At 35.1% G+C, this 24,066-nt stretch overlaps 1 protein-coding gene across 2 annotated transcripts in view; it reads right to left on the bottom strand.

Moving 5' to 3' along the window:
* The window catches only part of UNC13C (unc-13 homolog C), a 690,142-nt gene that overhangs the window by 320,316 nt on the left and 345,760 nt on the right, over positions 1-24,066 (bottom strand). For both annotated transcript variants that reach the window (XM_025390112.1, XM_025390110.1), the window contains exons 13-14: positions 10,395-10,551; positions 4-72 (exon numbers count right to left, since the gene is read on the bottom strand). In XM_025390112.1, the coding sequence (XP_025245897.1) occupies positions 4-72; positions 10,395-10,551 (226 nt within the window). The remainder of the gene's footprint in view (positions 1-3; positions 73-10,394; positions 10,552-24,066) is intronic.

Below are 24,066 nucleotides of genomic sequence, written 5' to 3'. Positions count from 1 at the left end.
TACCCTATACTTTGACAGATCAATCCTCAGAGAGTTATGCAACTGGTCCAGTAGTTTTATGAATTTTTCCCTCTGTACAAAGCAAACACAAAATAGGAGAATGGAAATAAATGACCACTCTAGAGGCCTCATAATAATTCTGAGTTTTGTCTCTATTTTATAGAAAGGATCAGATATATTAATGACTTGTCCAAGATCATAAAGTTACTATGTGGCATAGCAGTGATTCAAACTCAGGTCTCTTTGATACCAAATTCATGTTCTTTTCAATAAGTCATACTTCCTCCTCTCTATGATGAATGAGAAATGTGTAATTGTTCTAACAAAGTATCTAGAGACTTGCATTTGGTAGAAAGAGATCAGACAAATAAATTGCCAGTACATTTCTCTATGTGGAATAATTCACAACAATACAACGTATCAGCAAGAGAAAATGCAACCCATTCTTCTTTTTATTCCTGTACTTCATGCCCCTTCTCCAGACAATATATTACAGTTTTTTACACTTCTCCCTCCTACGGAAGTGGGAGCAGGTGTTGTTTTTGTCAAAACCAATTTCAAAAAAAATTTTCTTTTTGGAAGCAAATGTAGACTTTATAATCTGAAAGGATCAATTGCTTTTTAAGGCTGTGTATGATTTAGTGTTAAAATTAGTATAAAAATGCAGCCAAAAAACTGCCGTTGCTTCCACTTGATGCAGTATCAGTGTTGAACTGTCCTCTTCACAGAAGTATGTGAAGATGGTGAGAATAAAGAGTTTTTCTCTTATTAAGTGTATAGTTAAAGTTGGATGGATTAAATAAAAACAAAATCAAAACACAAAAGTCACACATGCAAACCTTAGAGGTAGACACTCCACTATTCTGAATTGCAGTTTTCTCATCAAAAATAAAAAAAAAAATGGGAGAGGTAAGATTAAATGACATAAAACATCCCTGCCAACATTAATATTCTGTAAACACCAAATTGCACTTTGGAGGATATTGACAAAAATGAAAACTTTTCCCAGTAGTTTCACATAGGAGGTGGATTTATGGGGTATATAAGTCACTGATCTTGATGGAGTGAGCTGAATATTAACAGGAGGTGGTAAACTGTTCCTAAGCTGACACTCCAATTTTCTGAATGAACTGCCATCATCAGATTTATACATCAGTGAAGAAAGTTTGAGTATCATCTCTGTGTTAACCTCTGTGGAGGCAATAGAGGAGCCTGAGAAATAAGTCCTGCCTTCCAGAAGCATGCAATCTGGTTAGGCAGGTTAAGACCCTTTATCCCAACAAAGCTACAGAAAATACAGATGAGTTGAACGTCTTAGATCTTTCTCTGCCACTCTCCATTATACCTTCCCAGGGGATGAGGCGAACTATGCAGCCCTTTCTTTTTTTTTTTTTCAAAAATAGGAGAAAGTTTATTTAAAAAATGTTTTGTAATAGAATAAGTCATCGAAATTCTTAACATTTCCATATTATTAATCCTTTGTTTTCCAAGACATCTCCAACTTCCATGCATTTGGGTTGGTGGCCCTCAATCCAGATAGCAAAAGAGAACCACTAAAATAATTAGTTTAGGCCACAGTAAAGTTAATCATTCAGATGGTTATCAAAGTGAGTGCGATTCGTATCACATCTCTGGATGCCTCATGTTATCTCTGTGATTGGCACAAATCATCAAGATGGTTGAAGTGACTGATCAACCATACTATGGCCCAAATCATTGGCCCTCTTATACTCACTGGGGCAAATGGTGCTGATTGTCTGCCCAATATCCATTCTTCCACTGCTTCTTACTAAAAGAATGTCGTATGTCAAATGTGCCCATATGAAATGCTCACCTTCTCAGAGCCCTTTTCCCCCGAGGATGACCACATGACATGGTTTGGCCAATGAGATGTAGACAGCTTATTAAATAAAATAGACCCAGCTACCATACCACCAACAACTTACTGTTTTGAAATATTTAAAAAGAGTGCTTGGCAGATAGTGTTTATTACATTAGTGTTTGCTGTATAATTCTTTGTTAGGTATACCTTTCAGACTTTTTAACTTTTGCCCTTTGTGCTTCTTCCCTTTTTCCACCTAAAACTCTAATAGGCTCCAGAAGATAGAGCACTTATTTCATGCCCATTAGATGAAAATGGAAAGAATGAACGGAGAAAAAAAGGATTGCCTACATCCATCCTACCCCTACTGCCCACTCTTTTAAAATATCACAATACTGAGTAGCTATACCAGCTCTGAATTCCTTACGTCTGAACTTAGTTTCCATGGGTGGGGGAGCAAAGGGGGAAATCTTATTAAGTTAAATGTATTTAGTGAGTTTCTGTTTCATGCAGTTGAACAGAATTCTGACTGATACAATCCACACATTTGGTTTCCCTACCTAGTCTTCGGTGCCCAGCTGGAAAATTTATGTTCAAGGAAAATAGAAAACTGTGAAGAAAACTGCTGGGCTTCTTGTCACTGAATCCAGAACAACATCAGGTGATGTGAAATTAAAAGTACGCTGCTGATTGAATTTTTACAGAGATTCTTTAAACAGCAGGACAGCCTGAAATTTCATTTTATTTACAACAATTTCTATTTAACTAGAGTGAGATTGCCTTTGCAGAGCAGAGGAGGCCTACTGCCTGTAGGGTGTGATTTGAGGAATAACGAAAGACTGTGTGATTAAAAAATGTTTCCCCGAGGGACATGGCACAATATCTAAAACTGCCACATTATTCAGTTTTTTTATTAAATAAGGTCCATATATCTCTAGTAGGGGAAAATCAATAATAAAAATAATAATAAATATTATAATAGGTTCACAAATACAGTTAGAAAGAATAAGATCCAGTGTTTGGTAACACAAAGGGCAACTATAGTTAACAATAATTGGTTGTGTGTTTCAAAATAACTAAAAGAGTGGAAGTGGAAAACTCCCAACATGAAGAAATGATAAAAGCTTGAGATGATAGATATTCCAGTTATTCTGATTTTATCATTACATATCGTATGCATGTATCAAAATTTATCTTGTACCCCATAAATATGTACTACTATTATGTATCCAATTAGAAATTTAAATAAATTTTTAAAAATAAATAAAAGATAAATTCAAGCAAAAAAACCTCCCAACTTGGTTTAATTAGTTGACCAGAATAACTAGACCAGGGATTGGCAAACTGTCTACAAAGGGCTAGTTAGGAAATATTTTTCACTTTGCCAACCCTGTCTCAAGTATTCGGTCTGACACTGTAGCACAGTAGCTGCCAGAGACAATATGTAAACTAATAGGCATGATTGTTTTCCAATGAAACTTGATTTATGAATGTGAAAATTTGAATTTTAGGTAGTTTTAATGTGTCACAAAATAACAGTCTTTAAAATTTTTTTTCAACATTAGAAAATATTAAAAAAAATATTCTTAGCTTATGGGCCTTACAAAACCAGTTGGTGAGTTGGTGGACTGCATTTGGCCCACGGGCAGGGGGAAGAGGCAGTTGCTCCCCTGACTGTGCACGTTCAGGAAGTTCCCACCAGGATTTGGGGAACTGTGGAAGCAAAAGCTCTTGTAAGGAAGGAGTATGATAACCTCTGCTTCACTCTCAGCTTCTCTCATTATTTTCTTTCTTTCTTTCTCAAAGTCTGGCTTCAACAGCAGGGATGAATTTAACCACAAGCTAATGATGCTTAAGCTCCTCAGCCCTCACCTGCTTCAGCATCCCTGAGAGGAGCTAGCCATGTATTCATGCTATCTTAGATTTTTGTAAAATTTTCGGGAATAAGATAAAAATAATTCAGAACACAACAAGCAAATTGTAATACTTTTTTTCCAGATCATACCAAAACCAGCAATTCATTAAGAAAGACTTTTCAAACAGAAGTAATGCATAGGCAATTTTGATAATTTTAAAATAATTCAATTAGTCTTAGACATATGAACATACTGGACATACATTTACAGCTCTTATTGATTTGAGATTAATTCTGATACCAAGAGAAATATCATACAATTATGGAATACTACTAAAATGATGCTTTCAATGACAAAATAATTAATAAATTTCACCAATTCAAAGTATATTTAAAGAGTCCCTTCACAGGAAAACTTGAAAAGCATTGAAATGTTATTGTTCACTGATGAAGACATCCTTAACTTCCCCTCAGCCTGGTTAGACAGGCTTCTTCCTGACTCTAGGTCTCAACCTCCGTTTTCTTAAAGCATTTTATTTAGAAAACTTTTAACTGTAAATTATTTTTCTGCCCCTTCACATGGAAATATTTTGTAAAGCCTCTTGCTGGTTTCATAATCCAAGAATGTCTTCCTGAAAGACTTGGGAGCCTTCCCTTTGAAATGTAATCATCAAGGAGAGAGCACTCCTACCTCTGACCCTCCTTGGGAAGATAGGAGCCTAACTTCCATGGCTGTAATTAGCAAACGAAGATGGCCTAATCACAGAAGAAAAAATGGCAAACTCACAATTACTCAGTGCACTGGTTACATCCCATTGATCAACCTCTCCACTATCACCCTTCACTACTTTCTCCTTATTTTAGTCCTGCCTTTCATTTCAGTGGAGGTGAGCTCTAACTGAGCTCTGACCTCTCTCCCCTATTGCAATAGCCTTGAATAAAGTTCACTTTGCCTGTTCAACTTTGTCAGCTGTAATTTTTGCTTTTACATCACATATAAAAAAAAATTGGTGTTTTCCCAAATTTTGTGAAAATTACTAAAATGCATGTGGCATTGTGAAACTGAAACAAACTCTTCTAAGGTGTTCATTTAAAAAAGGCAACTCTGCTAAGTAAAAAAAAAATGTAAAAATAATATTTCAATTTTTTGTCATATGAAGTGATCAAAGAAAATGTAGCCAAAAATGTCCTGAAAGAAAATATTATAAGGTTGATTAGTCAATAAAAATATCACTTATACTTGGTTATATATATTGAGCATGTATATACTCAAGTTAAAAAAAAGCTCAAAAATATCAATTTTACTATTGATTTATTTGATATTTGTATTTCAAGATAATTCACTAAATATATTTCCTCTTTAGGAAATTTCACCTTCAAAATTAAAATATTGATTGCCTGCCACCTCATGGAGCTTTGTTCCTTTTCAACTCCTGATCTACCCATGAGTGCCTTCAATACACATAGAGACACTTTATCTAATAAAGTTATTTGTCAGGACTCCAAATAGCATTTACACTCAGTGATGTGCTGGTAAAGTGGCTCTCTGAAAGCAAAAAGCCTTGATTTTTAGCATTTGCTAACTTTAATGTTGTAAATACTTTTAATATGTCCAATTTCAAGGATGGCTGTGTTTAACAACCAGCTTGCAATATTCCTGAACATTTACCAATCAGTTCTCATGAGCAGGTACCAGCCAGCTGTAGCATACCACTATTCTACAATCAATTTTCAACAATCTACTCCCTGAGTTACCTTTTGGACCTGAGACTTCACTTTCCAAATGTTAACTGAAAGGTGCTATTGATACGTTCCTCCCACAGTCCTCTGTCTCTGCCTGTTTTCTCTCCTCCACTTTCTCTGTCCCTTTCCCCACTTCTCCCCTCATTCTCTCTTGCTATCCATCATGCTTCTCATGGTTCCACTTACCAAAAACTAGAGCTAACGGCAAATCACTTTACCTTCACCCCATTATCTTTATATGAATTTCCTTACCTTCCCATGGCCTCTTTTCTGCAAAATTTCAGCCTAGAGTCAATCCAACAATCGGCTATATCTCCTCATAGATCAGCGTCAGAATGCTGACACACCCTAAGAAAGTCTCACAGTGACAAGAATTGTGACAACAAATTTATAGTGCCCAACAGCAAATGACACTTTTAGCTTTACTAAGAATTTTTTTTTACATGTCCCTGAAACATTCTTTTTTGTATTCTCCTCAGTAGCTTATCCAAACTTTTACCACCCTCTTCCCCTCTGCAACCATTTCACAGCCCTTGTTTTGTAAATGAGCAATTCTTGGCCTTCCAGACAACTTTAAAGAAGGACTAAAAATAAGGTACAACTACCCCAACTTTTCACTTCTATATCAAAAGCTTAGTGTTCTCTGCAAGTACTCTCACACTATTTCCTCGAATTTCAGAGCAGAGCTTGTCCTTTCTTGTGCTAAAGGCTAGCCTCTCCTTCTGCCCTCATGACTACACTTCCTTCCTTTCCTCTGAGATAGTACTTATAGTCACTTATTCTCCCATCTGAGAAATTCGCAACCTCACTCTTGCAACTAACTCCTTTCCTAACACTATAAACATGTTTATATTTACCTTATTAAACAGTTTAAAAATCCCTACCCAAGCAGAGAATAAAAATAAAGTCTCTTTTTATATGGAAAAACCTTCTTACTCTTGCCCAATCTCTCTTTTTATCTTCTCACTTAAGTTCCTTGAAAGAATAGTCTATCTCCTCACCCAATTTCAACCTTTCTTTCAGAATTTTGTTATAAAGTTAATACAGACTTAAGGTATTTTATAAAAAATTTTAGACATCATTCTCAGCAAAGTAACACAAGAAGAGAAAACCAAACACCACATGTTCTCACTCATAAGTGGGAGTTGAACAATGAGAGCACATGGACACAGAGAGGGGAACATCACACCCTGGGGCCTGTCGGGGGTTGGGAGCTAGGGGAGGGACAGCATTAGGAGAAATACCTAATGTAAATGATGAGTTGACGGGTGTAGCAAACCAACATGGCACAAGTAAACCTATGTAACAAACCTGCACGTTGTGCACACGTACCCCAGAACTTAAAGTATAATAATAACAAAAAGACTGTTGTATAAAGATTAATACAAAACAAAACCAACAAAATGTCAGCTATAATCCAACCAGGTGGCTATATCATTGGTATTTTAGCACATTTCCTTCCAGTCTCATCTCTAAACCTGTATGTGTGTGTGTGAGTGTGTGTATGTGTTTTCAGTGTTGGAATTAAATTGCATAGAGAGTTTTTTAGCATACTTTTTTCATTTATCATTATATCATGGGTGTTGCTCAATTATAGAACCTCTTCCATAAAAACCTGATTTTGAATGACTGTATCATATTTTAGTGAATAATTGAGCTTTAATTTATATCACTGTGCTTCTATGCCAGCGATATTCAATATTTTGGCTTCTTTGGAAGAAGAAGAATTGTCTCAGGCCACACATAAAGTACACTAACACTAATGGTAGCTGGTGAGCAATAAAAATATCATGCATAAGTCTCATAATGTTTTAAGAAAGTTTACGAATTTGTGTTGGGCTATATTCAAAGCCACGCTGGGCTGCATGTGGCCCACAGGCCATGGGTTGGACAAGCTTGTTCTATGCCATTCACTGAACAAACTTCATGAAATCAGGCTTCAACCACAATTGCTTCACTGACTGATGACCTTCTGCTTGCCAAATTCAGTGGGTTAATTTCATTCTCCATTTTACTTGAACTCTCTATGACAGTTAATGATATTATATACTACCCCTTTCCCAAAATCGTTTACCTTATCTTTTACATTATCACTTTTTTTTTTTTTAGAGACAGGGTCTCATTCTGTCTCCCAGGCTGGAGCGCAGTGGTGAGATAAAATCACATTTAAAAAAAATCATTGTCATCCAATTGGTCTAGCCAGTTTCCTGGATAAACTTTGCTTGCATCTCTTCTGTACACCCAAGGGTTCTGTCCTTTTCACTTTATTTTTGAACATGTTTCATCCACATCATGATTTCAAATAAGATTTATACATGAAAAGGTCTAAATGTGTAATGGTTTTCTTAAAGACTTGTTTTACAATTCTCATAGGTAAGAAAGCTTTTTCCACTGGTTTATTTTTTTGAGTCTCAAAATGTGTGGGTTATGTACCTTTGAAAAGGATCAAGAAGGGAGCATATAATTGTCATTGAGTCCCAGATGACAGAATCAGCTTTAATAGTTAGGTGAATAAAAACCTGAGGCTCCAATGTAGAGGCAGGATATATACTTCAGTATATTTTACTCATCAAATGGCATTATTTTCAATAGCTAGAAAAATATAGTCAAATTTACATACCAAATCACCAATTTTTCATGATGTAGTTTGAAGAAACATTTCTCTTTCTTTTGGTCCTATTCTATAAGTTATTGGATTTACAAAATGAAGTTTGTTATAACTACATTGCCACTGAAATACTAAAATGTGCTGAAATCAATCTGCTCTCTCTTCTTTGGGGCAGCAGGAAGAAAAGGAGCATGTTATCTAATTTTCCTCCAGGTAGTTTTTATGGTGGATATTAATCGCTTACACACATCTTTCTCAGAGGGAGAAAGGCTCAGTGTTCCACGATGTTGACTTATTCTTCACAATATACACAGACGGAATATTAGAAGCAAAACAATTTCATAGCACAGAATGTTTTACATCATAGGTGAAAATCCCAAGACGACATGTGCTGTTACTAAGATGAGGTTTTTATAACAAAACTGTTCTATGATCTGGTATTTGGTAACAACAGGAGTTCGTTGAGCTGGTTAGGGAGCGTTCTTTGGTTCTAGCTTCTGCAAGAGTCAATCTGTCTAACAAAAGTAGCTGATACTGTAGGTTACACTGTAGGTAAGGCAGGAAAGACAAAATCCTCATATTTTATGCAATGACACTTTTAACTTTTATCAACTGGCTTGCCATCTTGTATCTCATTTTATCATTATTTTAAATTTGAGAAACATGTTAAAGTAAGAATTATCTTCTTCACTGAACGTGTTGAGGAACTGAGGCTTTTATGACCAAAGTGACATGCTAAATTTCAATAAAAACAGAAACTCCGTAACTCCTAACCCAAAGAGTAGTCTTTACTGGCATTTTATTTGATTTGGCATTAAATAGCAATTTTAGTTTCCTTTGATTATTCTAATTCACTTCATACACCTCACGTGCACTTCTCTCTTAGAGGAAAAGGACAGAAAAAGAGTAAACACAGGAACACATCTTTTTCCCTACTGTGTTTTCTTTCACCCTTTTATTTGCTGTGTCTCAACTGTTTCTTTTCTATGACACATAACTCAAAATTTGAGTTCTAAACGATATACTCTGTAACAAAAATATATTCAGTGAACTCAATTGGAAGTACAGTGGAAACAATATGGTGCCATGAAAAATCACTTCTCCACAATTGATCTTAGTTTCCTCCATGACAAAAAAAAAAAAAATGAGAACAAAAAACCTGTCTCACAGGATTACTGAACAGTGCTACTGCCTACCCATTTGCCCTGGCCAGAAACCTGGGAGTATTTCCAGGCATCTTCTTCTTCCCTCTCTGTCCATGTCCCCAAACATACCAAATGCTATTGAGGCTGTTGATTTTATGACCTGAAAAACTTTGGTATCTATCCTCTCTTCTCCATCTCCACTTAATTTTGACTCTTACCACTTCACTAGAAATACTCTTAATTTACATCCTATTTCCAGTCTTGCCAATTTCAGTTACAGTATACTTGTAGAGAAAGTTACAATGATAGATGCAACAGACGAATTCTTGGGGCTCCTTCGATTCCCTGAATTTCTACTTTTCTTTGTTTTTTCTTTTTTATGAGATGGAGTCTTGCTCTGTCACCAGGCTGGAGTGCAGTGGCGCGGCCTCGGCTCACTGCAAGCTCCGCCTCCCAGGTTCACTCCATTCTCCTGCCTCAGGCTCCCGAGTAGCTGGGACTACAGGTGTCTGCCACCACACCTGGCTAATTTTTTGTATTTTTCGTAGAGACGGGGTTTCACTGTGTTAGCCAGGATGGTCTCGTTCTCCTGCCCTTGTGATCCACCCGCCTCGGCCTCCCAAAGTGCTGGGATTCCAGGCATGAGCCACTGCGCCCAGCCTGAATTTCTACTTTTCAATGCATTCTTGATGTCTTTGCATATGTCAGATGGACGGCCTTAATTAGGCACAGATTGTTTTTCTTAGGCTCCTTAAACACCTAGTATGTTTTACTTAGAGGATGTGCCACTATCCATCAGTACCAGAAGGAACCAATAGGAAGGGCAAATGGAGCCTAATATGTTCCAGAGAAGGCAGCCAAGCTCACACTGACTAGGGAACTGTATCTACAAGACAGTGAATCTGAAATGTTGAATACCAAATTCGCATACGTTGAGAATTCCCTATAAAGTCCCAGCATTCTCTTATAAAATGTATGTTTTTCCCTCATTGAAAAAGATCCTTTAAGATATGAAGATTCAATCTAATGAAAATTCCTATTGAATGTCAAAGTTAATTTACTAAAAAGTTTTCAAATGAATTTTGAACTGGAGCCCATTATGCTATTCCCTAAAATGTCCTTTCTGCGGTAAGATTCCAAGAATATCTTAAGTTCAAAGTCTCTTGAAATGTAACTCCCATAAGCTACTAGGAATTTTAAAGTTTAAAAGATTATACTTACACCAAAGTTGGTAGCAGCAAATCGATCTGAAGCAGAAACCTGTACATTTGTTGAAATTGTTGTGTGAGCATAAAAAGCATTTATATTAGCCAGCAAGGTGCTCATGACAGCAGGGACACCAGGGCACATGTATTTAGAAGACAGACATGAAAAGTGCCTGCAAGACAAAAAACATAATGTGCTTTTTAAACAGAAATTAATTAATTCATGCAACAACGGAGCTTCTAACATCAGCAATTAAGTAATTCCACAGCTACATCTATGAAAAGGAGAGAAAACTGCACAATCACTAATTGAAAGAAAAACAATTTCGGCCTTTTGAAAATTTCTAATTCGCAAATGTAAAGTGGCTTAATTAGAGTGTAATTTGCCCTTTTCGCCCATGGACGCTGCCGAGAAAGCATCGTTAAAGTCTCCCTTGCCACTGTTGTCATGTCGAAGTCAGAGTTTTCGAAAGAGCCTGAACAGCTGCAGAAGCTCTGCATCAGAGGGTTGAGCTTTGAAAAAAAAGCTAATGAGAGTCTGAGGAGTGATGGGGAACACTCACAGGCTGTGTGGTAATGAGACACCCAAACACCCAGCGCTCTGGGGACTTTGGGTTTGTCACATATGCCACTGTGGAGGAGGTGGATGTAGCCATGAACGCAAGGCCACAAAGGAAGAGTTGTGGAAACAAAGAGAGCTGTCTCAAGGGAAGATTCTCAAAGACCAGGTAACCATTTAACTTTGAAAAAGATCTTTGTGGATGGCATTAAAGAAGACACTGAGGGACAGCGCTCAAGAGATTATTTTGAACAGTACAGGGAAAGTGAAGTGATTGAAATCATAACTGAGACAGGGGCGAGAGAAGGGGTTTTGCTTTTGTAACCTTTGATGACCATGACTCCATAAATAAGGCTGTCATTCAGAAATACCTTACTGTGAATGGCCACAACTGTGAAGTAAGAAAAGCCCTGTCAGAGCAAGAGATGGCTAGTGCCTCACCCAGTCGAAGAGGTCAGAGGGGTCCTAAAAGCTTTGGTGGTGGTCACGGAGGTGGTTTTGGAGGAATAACAACTTTGGTCATGGAGGAAACTTTAGTGGTTGTATGGCTTTTTTGGCATCTGTGGTGGTAGTGGATATGGTGGCAGTGGGGATGACTATCATGGATTTGGTAAGAATGGAAGCAGTTTCAGAAGTAGTGGAAGCTACAACAATTTTGGCAATGATAAGAGTCAATCTTCAAATTTTGGATGAATGAAGGGTGGAAACTTTGGAGGCGGAAGCTCTGGCTCCTGTGGTCATGGAGGCCAATACTTTGCCAACCAGGAAACCAAGGTGGCCATGGTGGTTCCAGTAGCAGCAGTAGCTATGGCAGTGGCAGAAGATCTTAATTAGCAGGAGAAGAAAGCCAGTGAACTGACAAGGAAGCTATAGGTTACAATGCAGTTGTGAATTCAGCCAGGCACATGGTGACAGGGCCTCGCTGCTGTCAGAGAAGATGTATTTTAGACAATATTCATGTGTATGGGACAAAATCTCAAGGATTATATTTATGACTAATTGTATAACAGGTTATTTTAGTTTCTGTTTTGTGTAAAGCATTCTAGTGAACGTTTTTAATGCACATTTTTTTGCACCCTTGATGTTGATTGCTAAATGTAATAGTTTGATCATAATGTGGAATAAATGTGTCTTAAAAAATAGAATGTAATTTGCCACAGAGAAGTGTAAACTCAACTTTGAATATTGCATGTACACACCAAAAGTACAATTTCCAGTGGAATTTAGCACCATCAGAAAGCAACTGTGCAGGAGTCTCCCTACTTCCTCATCCCCGCTTGGACTTATTTTGGTTCCTAAAATGCTATATTTTAACCAAAATGTTCTTTTGCATTTGCATGCCTCTCACAGTTGTAAAGTAGCAAGACACCCTCCTCTCATTATACATTGAATGAATAAGTCAGTTTAACCTATGACTTGAGTCCAGTTTGTATGATTTTTCAGAAAGAAATATCTTCTGTAAGCAATTCTCTTTTCTAAGCACTTTGTTACAGACAAGATTTAATTAGGCAAATGGATGAATAGTGAGAACAGATTGAATAATGCCAGCTTTATGCTTAAAGATCATTTCTTTTAAACCTTGAATAATGGTATCATTTATACCCATCAGAAGCATCAAGGATCCAATTTTGTTATTTCTCTCAGGGAAACCTGTTTCATTTGAACTACAACAAAATACTTGAAAATAGAAAGCACAGCTTATGATAAAAGTGAAAGATAAAATATACATGGAGGAAAGAAAATTTCACTATATAATGTGATGCTATGTTGCTCTCATATCTTACTATGCCACCAAGGAATCTAGACATTTCTGAATTTTGTATTATTGAACACATACATACATAGCTGCCCTGAGTGGCACTCTCCCAAAAAATAAATGATCATCCTGAAAACTGTGGCTTTTCTTAGATCTTAACCAGGCACCTTGCTACCCACTTGTCATAACACTGATGAACAAAAAAGGCTAAATCTTTAAAGGTGCATCTTTAAGAATCACAAATAAAAATTTATGCTATGAGAGTTACATGATTTGTGCAACTTAACCTTGGATTTAGATTATTAATGACTGCTTCTTTAAGGAAATGATAAGTGTTATGACTCTATCATATACTGAATTGATTATAATTAATATTTATTAAGAATTCACAAACAGTATCATTTATTTAACAAAAAAATTAGTTAAAAACAGAAATTAAAAATTCTTAGAGCTCTGCTATCACATTTCTTTTTTTTTTTTTTTCCACACTCCCATGTGTATTGAGGCAAAACAGTCAAGGAATAGAATCAACCTAAGTATCTATCAATAGATGAATGAATAAAGAAAATATGGTTATATACACAAGAGAATACTGTTCAGTCATAAAAAGAAGGAAATCGTGCCATTTTCAACAACATGGATGAACCTGGAGGACATTATGTGAAATAAGTCAGACACAGAAAGACAAATATAGCATGATCTCACTCATATGTACAATCTGAAAAGTTGAAGTCAGAGAAGTAGAGAGTTGAAAGGTGGTTACTAGAGGTTGGAGCAGTTAGCAGGTGCAGGGTTGGGAAGATCCTGGTCAAAGGATATAACATTTTATTTAAATGGGGGGTAAGTCCTAAAGATCTATTTTACAGAATGGTGACTATAGTTAATGATGACATATTGTATTTGTGAAAAATGCTAGGAGAATGGATGTTAAACGTTCTCCCACAAAAATGATAACTATGTGAGATGCGCATATGTTAATCAGCTAGATTTAATCATCCCACAGTGTATATGTTCTTCAAGGCATCATATTGTACATGATAAATATGTATAATTTTATCTGTCAGTTTTTAAAAAAACTAAATGAATTTGAAAGAAAGTGACACAATTATTGAACATTGCTCACTACTTAAAAGTCATCTGAGGGAAAAGCAAATGCAATATGGGAAGATTAGAAGTATCAAAAACCACCCTTTCCCTAATTTGAGATGGTTAAGCAAATATCTTGATGATAAAAATACCCTAAGAAACTATGGCTTTTGAATGCCAGAGCAATGTTTCATGACCAAAATGAGAGGTTAATAATTCATAGGTTATATGTGAAAATTTGTATAATTCAGGAAACATCATGTAAATAAGTGCAGTCTTGAGTTATATAGTTTTATACAATCTTTGCTACACATTTATCATTAATGCTAACATGTTGTTCACAGAAAAATTAGAAAACAGTAACATCAAACTTACATTCACACTTTAAACTTCTCTTTTAAAAATAACTTCAATGGATAGTCAGATAGTAATTATAATACATTCATATATGAAAATTGATTAGAATTAGTATTAGAATTTATTCTAAGAGTTTTCTAGTATTTAACCATTTTTTTTTTTCCTATTAAAGCCATCTGGTCAGAGTACTGTTTCTTCATTGGCTATGTACTTACTGTATTCCTGGCACTCTTCTTAATGGTAAGGATCTGGAGTTGATTAAAACATAGTCTTGATGTAATAAAATGCATACTCCCAATTAACAAGCACATACCTCAAATCCTAATTTTGTTGTACAGCGGAAAGTGCAATCACAGAGGCAGCCAAAAGGTTTGGGTGGGCCATGGGGTAGAGGAACAGGCCTGGAGGTGCAGGACAATCCTCCAAAGGCCAAACTGAGTCCCATAGTGGTGAAGAGAGGAGAAGTCAGAGGGAAACACAAGGAATACAGAATGAGAGTTGAGGTAATGATCATGAAAGAGTGAAGAGCTTAGCGTCTCTACAAGTTGGTTCAACAAATATTTACTGAGCACACCTAAATGGCAGAGACTATATTAGCTTTGGATATGCAGGAATGAATCTGCTTATAGACTGCTGGCGGAATCAGTCATGTAATACGTTTAATACAGTTATGCAAAAATATGAAAAAGGCATAGCAGAGTGCTATGAAGACACTGAGTTAGAATGCATATATCACAGTCTGGTGAGGAGGAGCAGGGGAGACGTCTTGAGATTAGGCTGGGCTAACAGTCAATGAATGACTAAGAGATAGCCAAGCCTGACTCAGGGTTTGATACCATTGATGGATAAAGAATGTATTCCAGAGGAATGGAAAAGTACAAATCAAGGCACTATGGAAAGAAATAAAATATTGTATAAAGTTAACTCTAGTAATTTTAGGTTAACAGAGCACAAATTTCCAGGAGAACACTTAGGATTGGTATGGCTAAAGATAAATCTGAAGGGTTTATAGAGAGTCTTGTGTAACATGTTAGATAAATTGGATCTATTCTAGGCATCAAAAGACATTTTTGGACAAAGTTCAAAATGGTACAGAGTAAATATAAGTTAAAAAGCATTAGCAAGGAACTTTAGTTCTTCAACATGTAATGGGAAGTGAAATAATCAGATCTGGTTTTTAAATAGGTTAATTTGATAGGAGGACCATGGAGGAGGATGAGTTTAAGGAAGATGAAAGTAAAGAGTCCAATTAGGACTCTATGGAGAGAAGAGACGATGGATGTCTTAACTAGTAGTAGTGTGTAGATGGTGATGAGGAAATGGATTTGAGAAATATTCACAGATGAAAAACTGTTAGGACTTAGAATTGATAGAGAGGGATGAGGAAGAGAAAAGGTTAAGTTTCAAGGTTCTAGTTTGAGTGACTACATGAGTGGTTCTTCTGCCAAGTGAGCTGGGAACTAAAAAATGGAAAAAAGTTGAAGGTGGAGGGATGATGTATCCAGTTAATTATGAGCTTAAGGTGCTCACAGAGCTTCCACGTAGGAATGTTACTGGTTTTTGGAGACATGGACTAGACACCTAGATTTGGGATCATCAGCATGAATTATCAGAAACCATGAGAAAGGATAAGATTATCTAGGGAAAATATGTACAATAAACGAAGAAATGTTACAGAATGTCACCTGGGAAATAGCAATATAAAAGGAAATTATACAAGAAGAAAAAATAGTAAATTCTATAATTGAGACTAAATAAATACTAGATAGGTAAAAGGAAACCCAGGAAACTGGAATCAGGATAATCTTGATAAGAGGATGATTGATACTGTTAAGTGCAGTAAGAGTCTTATAAAATAAGGACAGAAAAGAAGTTATTGGACTTGACAAATAAACATCATCATGACCTTAGCAAGATCAATGTTAATAAAGTGACAAGAGTTTTCACTAAGAGGAAATAAGATGAAAAGTGAAGAGGTGCCAGGGGATGACCAAGGTAAAGTAGGTCAAGGCCAAACCTTGATTGGTACAATATCTGGCCAAGGAGTTTGGATTTTCTCATGTGAACTATATGACGTTACCTGAGATTTCTGCAGAAAGAACTAGCATTATCAGATTAATTTGAAAAGATGACTCTGAAGTGGTATAAAGAAGGATTCAAACGAGTGGGTAGTGGAAGCAGAAAAACAATTTAGGAAGTGTAGAAGTGAAAATTGACACTCCTGCCATGCTTCCAATATGAATGACCACCTCACATACCACAGTCAGAAGGAAAAAAATACTTTGCACCTGGAGATAATTCAAATATCACAGAATTACTGTCTGCTTCTGATCTCTAAAACACAAAACCTTGAATTTTTCTGCAGTACCCAAACTTCCTAACAAAACAATTTTAAGCCTAATTTTGACAATGTTGTAACTGAAGATTTAGAATGATCTCTGAAAATATAAAACCAAGTGGGAAAGTTGCTGTTCCCATCATGAACAGCGTGAAAACACCAAGTAAACTAGGTAAGCTTAGTAATTGCAACTTAGTCTTTAAATACTAAATTGCTTCTGTTTTGCCAATGTTTCTGAAGTCTAAGGTCCTCTCTGTATTTGTTGTAACATTTCTTTCCTTTTCTATTTTTTTTTTTTCTTTAAAGTCACAGAGCAGGTAAGGTTCTCAAAGACTGGAATTCACGTAATGTATCTCTAGAGACTCCTTCTTAACCATCTACCACAGTATAGCTTCTCTTAATTTATCCTCCTCACTCTTTTTTTTTTTAAATTCTTTATTTTTAATTGACAAATAAAAATGACATGTTTATCATGTACAATAGGTTGGTTTGAAATATGTGTACATTACGGAATGGCTGAATCAAGCTAATTAACATTTGCACTACTTCCCATACTTATCTTTTTTTTGCGGTGAGAAAACATAAAATCTATTCTCTTTGCTCTTTTCAAGAACACAATACATTGTTATTAACTATAGTCACCATGTTGTAAAATGAATTTCTGGAATTTGTTCCTCCCATCTAACTAAAATTTTGTATTCCTCGACCAATAGCTCCACAATCTGCCTCCTTTCCCTAAGCCCCTGGTAATCATCATTCTGCTCTCTATTTCTATGAATTCTAGTGTTTTGTTGTTTTTTTTTTTTTTGATGCCACATATAAATGAGATTATGCAGTATTTGTCTTTCTGTGCCTGCCTTATTTCCCTTAACCATAATATTCTCAGGGTTTAACCATCTTGTTGCAAATGACAAGATTTCATTTTTTTTTTTAAGGCTAAAAGTATTCCATTCTGAGTGCAGACTACATTTTCTCAATACATTCACCCACGGATGAACACTTAGGTTGAGTCCATGTCTTAGTTATTGTGACTAATGCTGCAATGAACTTGAGACTACAGATATATCTTTGACATAATGATTTTATTTACTTTGGCCCTCTCTCTTCAATATTGCGTATTGCTTGTATACGTATCTGTTCTTTCTGGAATGTGTTTTGTTTATGCTTTGATGGCTTTTGAAAGAAAAAAAAGCACTGTGTTATTGATTTGTTTGACTTATTCCAAACAAACAGGACATATGCTTGAGTAGGACAGTTTATAAAAACATCCAACTTATTTAATGATATTTTAAAGTTTTATTATAGGTTTATACAGTTTTACATGATATACTTTAAAGGTTATGCAGTTTTATTTTAATAAACAAAGAGAAATATAAATAATTATTAGTTTATCAAAGAATAAAAAAACAAGTTGAATTATCTTTCTTCTTAGTACTTAAGGTGACAAGGAGACTCTTACATCAACGATAGGCAAAATTTGAATTAGCAAAATTTAAGATATATATCTGGCCCATATTTAGCACATTGTTTCCTTGTACATATTAACTGACCAACAAACATTACTTAATTAAAACAAATTAAAGTAATATGAACCAAAATATAAACTAAAGGTATTTATGTAGAGTTAGGGAATAAAGGACAGATGCTTGAGTATGACAGTTTATAAAAACATCCAATTATGTTGTGAAAATGTGGCGGAAGTACCTAGCAGTTAACACTGTAATAACAATGAATACTTTGAAGGCGAATAATATTCTACTTATAATCAGTATGCTGAAAGCAGCATTTTAACTTTTCTAAAGCATTAGGCAAGTATTCCTCTTAGAAAGCTGACAGAAATATTTTACATTTTTATTAAAATTTAACTGAGGTGATTTCTGGGGTATAATGGATGGTAGCTAGCTGAATCTGATTCAGTCCCTCTAAGCATCCCATGGAAACTTCCGAGAAAACCAAACAGGATGCAAAGTCACAACAGTATTAGAAATGAAGGTTACCAATCAAAGATTTCTCAGTTTCTGGAAGGAACTTTTTCTAACTTTAAGTGGCTGGCTAGATGGGGAACTATTCAGCGACTGCTAGTATATAAACTCCCAAAACAGTAACCTGACCAGAGAGGAATGGGAGGGTATTTCTAGAAACCTTCCAATGTCTGCTCTGTTTATCAGAGATCTGGGTCCTAGACTGTTGCCAAGCAAGGCTATCAATCCCTCCCTATTTCATGCTAATGGACTTCCCAGGAGGTAAAGCTGTTTCTCCTTTCCCATACCTTTTCACTTTATATCCATTAGAGTACAAAACTCCCAAGATTCTAATACTGCCTGTACAATAGGGAATGAGCAATGGGATGTGAGGCTACTTAGAAGAAAGGGCTGGAAGAACACTGGGAACAATATACCCTGGGGATTATGTAGAATCTTTTATGCTCTGCTTTTAGCAAGACAAAATTTATTGGTTGTTTACGTTGTTCAGAAAAAGAAATATGCTTAGAAAACCCACAAATAGAAGCTAAAAAATATTTTTCCCCAGTCTAAAAGAGTACTTCATTTGAACAAAGAAATAGCAGAAAGTGGAAAATTTTTAGGGGCTGGTCTTTCAGTTTAAAGTTTGCAGGTGGATGCTGACAACATCCAGGTGGTCAGCAAACATGTATTCAAAGAAACCCTGTAAGTTGCCAAAAAAAGCAGGATAAAAACATTTACTATCTCAACACACACACACACACACGCACACCAAACACAAATAGATATGTGTATATGTCTGCATGAAAACACAAAAACAAATACCAAGCAGGAAATGCTGCTAAATTATATGATCATAGTGTTATCTCTGGGTGGCATTATACATTTGTGTTATTTTAAAAATGTACATTGTGTATTTTTAAATGTAGCATTAACACATTTTATTACACTAACCAGAAAAAATATATAAAATATACATCTTAAATTTTGCTAATTCAAATTTTGCCTTTTGTTGATTTTAAGTCTCTTTGTAACCTTAAGCACTAATAAGATAATTTAAAATGTTTTGTATTCTTGTTTCACTAAATTATTTATTTCTATATATTTTCCTTTTGAAGAAAACTACATAACCTTTAAAGTATATAATGCAAAATTGTATAACCTATCATATTCTAAAACACCACTGAACAAGAATTTTGTTGAAGAAGTCAAACAAATCACAAAATGACTTTTCTCTTTCAAAATGTATTACTGACAAGTAATTTCTAGTTACAAGTACATGTCTCATGATATAATAAAATTACTGTAAAATAAATACCAGTTTAATTTTACTTAATAAAATATATCAAGAATTTTAAAGATATTAATGAAATTATCTTGGTGCATAAGTTCCTAAGGCAAAATAAAGGTATGAGAATGGTGAATATGTGAAAATCAAAAAAGGCTAATAAGAAAAACCCAGCATTTCACTTAATGCTACTTTTCTTTCCACTAGATATTTTATTACCAATTTCAATAACAAATTAGCATTACCATAGTTTTTCTTATGAGCTAATTAATCAGCAAAACTTTTGTTGTTTGATTGAAAGGAAACATAAATATGTCAAAAATTTAAATATGACTCATAAATTTAGTCATAGTTAAACACTTTTTAATACACCTAAAGATTAAAGATATAATACCTAGGACTTGTTGCCACCTCTTAGACTTATATTAAAATGATCTTGTTGGAAATAACTAGTGACTTGGGAATTAAACAGTTGAGAGCCAAGATTAAAAACTTAGTCATTTGATACTGATTTTACAAAATAAAATACTGAAACTGAGCAACAGAATTTTCAGGTCATTCCAATGAGTATAATTTTTTTCCCAGTTTGGTAAAAATACCTATCTTTTTCTAGAAACTGTGATTAAAAGCATGCTAAATTAAAGAAGGTAGTTCCTAGTACCAAAACAATAGTCTATGTTGAACTTGCCTTTTCATGACTCTAAATAGTAAATGATTAGGCAACAGATATGATAAAGATGGTAGTAGTGTACATCAAAGTACACATTTCTTGGATGGTTGAAGGAAAAAAGAAAAATAAACAATTCTTAAAAAAAGAAAAATATGAATCAGTATTAGTGGCTACGTTCCTTTGAAACCTTGAAGAAATGGTCAGCAAAGTGTGTGTGTGTGTGTGTGTGTGTGTGTGTGTGTGTGTGTGTATGTATGTATGTATCCATATAGTACGCGGAGGGGTGGAAGGAATCTGGGTGGCCAATTTAGAGTTAAAAGTACCAAGGCATAAAGATGCTTCATGCTAAACCTAGCCCTCTACTGTGACCTTAAAAAGTAACTTCATCACTTCTAGATTCAGTTTTTCCATCTGCAAAATGAAAGGATTTTTAGAAGATCCAGTCCTTACATGCTATGCCTTTCTGAATATAAATAACATGTTGGCTGTGTCCAACTACATTCATCACTTCTCTCCACCATCAACATTTGATTCTATTGCAGCCAGGGGTTAGGAAAAATAACAAGAAAGCACTGGACACAGAAGTCAGCCTGAGGCAATCTTTGCTCTTTGCAGAGCTTTCAGCTAATGGGCTTCTACAGGATGTTCAGTTTGGCAAGATGTCCGCCTCCGAGTTTGTGCGGGTTCTCTCTTTATGTGTAGTTACAGCCAAAGCAAACTTTTTCTTGCTTCTAACTATATCCATTGAAAATCATTTACTTTTATCAGCTACAGTTCTAATACTACTTAAATTATTCTCAGGGTGGAAATAGGATTAAAAGTACAACCAGTAATTAAAAATGACTGACTCAGAGGTGCTGCAAACCACCTCTTCAAAAACCAGAGAATATATCTTCAAAAAAAAAAAAAAAAGGTAAAAATGTACTGTTGCAATCTCTGGAAATGTTTAATATTCTCCTCTAGAGACATGATTAAAAACAATGCATTATTAACATTAAAACACTTGACTTTACTTTTGCAAGTAAATGGTGTTAGTGTCAGAAGAATTCAACAAATGAAATTTTAGTTCCATGGGAAAAGTTCGAGTAATAAACTCTAAAATGATGATACTTATTGCAAATAATGAAACATGGCACTGACATAAAAATAGACACATAGATTAAAGGAACAGAGTAGAGAGACCAGAAATAAATCCACACATTTACTGACAAATGATTTTCAACGAGAGTGCCAAGTGCACACAATGAGAAAAGGATAATCTCTTTAATAAATGATGTTGAAAAAACTGGATGTCCACATGCAGAAGAATACAATTTGACCCACCCTTATCTCATACCATATAAAATATCAACTCAAAATTGATTGAGGACTTGAATGTAAGACCCAAAACTATAAAACTACTAGAAGAAAACATAGAGGAAAAACTGCATGACATTGGTCTGTGTAATGACTTATTAACTATAACCTCAAAAAGGCAACAAAAGCAAAAATAGACGATGAGATTGCATTAACCTAAAAAGGTTCTTCACAGCAAAGGAAACAGTCAACAAAGTGAGGAGCCACCCTACAATGTGGGAGAAAAAATTTGCCAACTATACATTTAATAAAGGGTTAATATCAAAAATATAAAAGGAACTCAAATAATTAAACAGCAAAAAAACAAATAACATGATTAAAAATTGGGCAAAGGATCTGAATAGACATTTTCCCAAAGAAGACATACAAACGGCCAATAGTACATGAAAAATATTTAACATCACTAATCATCAGAGAAATGCAAATTAAAACCACAATGAGCAATCACCTCACTTCTATTAGAACGGCTATTACCAAAAAAGGTAAAAGATAGCAAGCCTTGGCAAGGAGGTAGAGCAAAGAGAATCTCATACACTGTCTATGGTAATGTAAATTATTATAGTAATTACAAAAAACAGTAAGAAGCTTCCTCAAAAAGTTAAAAATAGAACTATTATACAATTTATTATTTCCACTACTGGGCTTATAGCCAAAGAAAATAAATCAGTATGTCAAGAAATATCCGCACACCCATGTTTATTGCAGCATTACTCACAATAGCCAAGATATGGAATCAACCTAAGTGTCCACTGCCAGGTAAATGGATAAAGAAAATGTATATATATACAATGGAATAGAATTCAGCCATAAAAATGAAGGAAATTTTGTCATTTGCAACAACATGGATAAAAATGGAGAACATTATGTTAAATGATGTAAGCCAGACACAGAAAGACAAATACCATATGAACATCTCACTCATATGTGGAATATTAAAAAAAAAAAAAACAAAAAAAGAGGAACTCATTGAATTAGAGAATAAAATGGTAGTTACCAGGAGCTGGAGTTGACTAGTGGGGTGAGTGTTAGGAGATGTTTGTCAAAGTATAAAAATTTTCAGTTGGATAGGAGGTATAAGTTCAAAGTGTCTATTGTACAGCACGGTGACGATAGTTAATAACAATGCATTGTATTCTTGAAAAATGCTAACAGCTTGGAAGTATACTCATGACAAAAATAACTATGTAACGTAATGTATATATTAATTAGCTAGACTTAATCATTTTACAATGTATATATACTTCAAAACATCATGTTGTATATAATAAATACATAAAATTTTATCAATCAATTAAACAAAATTAAAAAGCGAATAATGAGGTAGTTACTGGCAAGTTTTTGGCTAAAGCAACTGCTACAAAGTTATTAACCATTAATTGTCAAAATATTATTGGCCTAATATATATTTCAAATAGCACATCTGGATTAATGTTACTTGCTATTGTTGAACAAAAAAATAAAACAATCCTCTAGCTCACATGCCAGTTCAGGGACAGGTGTCCAAAATCATACTGAACTTGTGGTTTTCAAAGAATAGAAATGCCTTTCATCTAAAGTTTAAAAATAATCAATGAACAGAAGATGAAGGTGATTGGAAAGATGTACCGAAAGGAGATTATGATTCTTAGATTGTTAGAAGCAATTTCAGAGATACTATGCAAAATGAAAGGGAAGACCATCTGCATTTCTGATGTTACAAATACACTAAAACAACGTTCATCACATTTGCTCCCCCAAATTCAGCTCAGCATTCTAACTTATCAATGATAAGTTAGAATTTTATTCATTCTTGTCACAAAGCTGACCCAAACACTTAAATGTCACTTCTCCTTTGACCAAAAACATCATAGCTTCTCAAAGATGCTATGGGTTGCTAGAATGCAATTATGGAGATTTTGAGTACAAGGGCAATGGTGTGTGATTGGAAAATAAATAAAAGGCACAGATTTTAGAGGAAGACAGAAGTTGAAGGACAAGTAAGGGTGGGACCCTCAGGCTGCCCATCAGCTTTCTCTGACACTTCTCATCTGTGCTTGGATTTGCTTCCTCTATACCTAGGCCCTTCCAGCCCCCATGTTTGTTATTATTTAATTTTTTCATTCTCTTCCCCCTAAATCAGGAACTTACTAGAGGCAAGAGCTATCTTTTACTGCTATTTCCCCATTGCCTTGTGCTGTGGTCTGAACAGTTGTGTTCATGAAAAACTCATCTGTTGAAACCTATGACTCAAGATTGTGGTAATTCAAGGTGAGGCTGTTGAGAGGTGATTATGTCATGAGTGGGGAGCCCCTCATGAATGGGATTTTAGTTGTCTTAT

Source organism: Theropithecus gelada, chromosome 7a (assembly GCF_003255815.1).
Source record: "Theropithecus gelada isolate Dixy chromosome 7a, Tgel_1.0, whole genome shotgun sequence".
Taxonomy (NCBI): Eukaryota; Metazoa; Chordata; class Mammalia; order Primates; family Cercopithecidae; genus Theropithecus; species Theropithecus gelada.
Note: the sequence above shows the minus strand (reverse complement) of the source record. Positions and strands in the feature narration are given on the sequence as shown.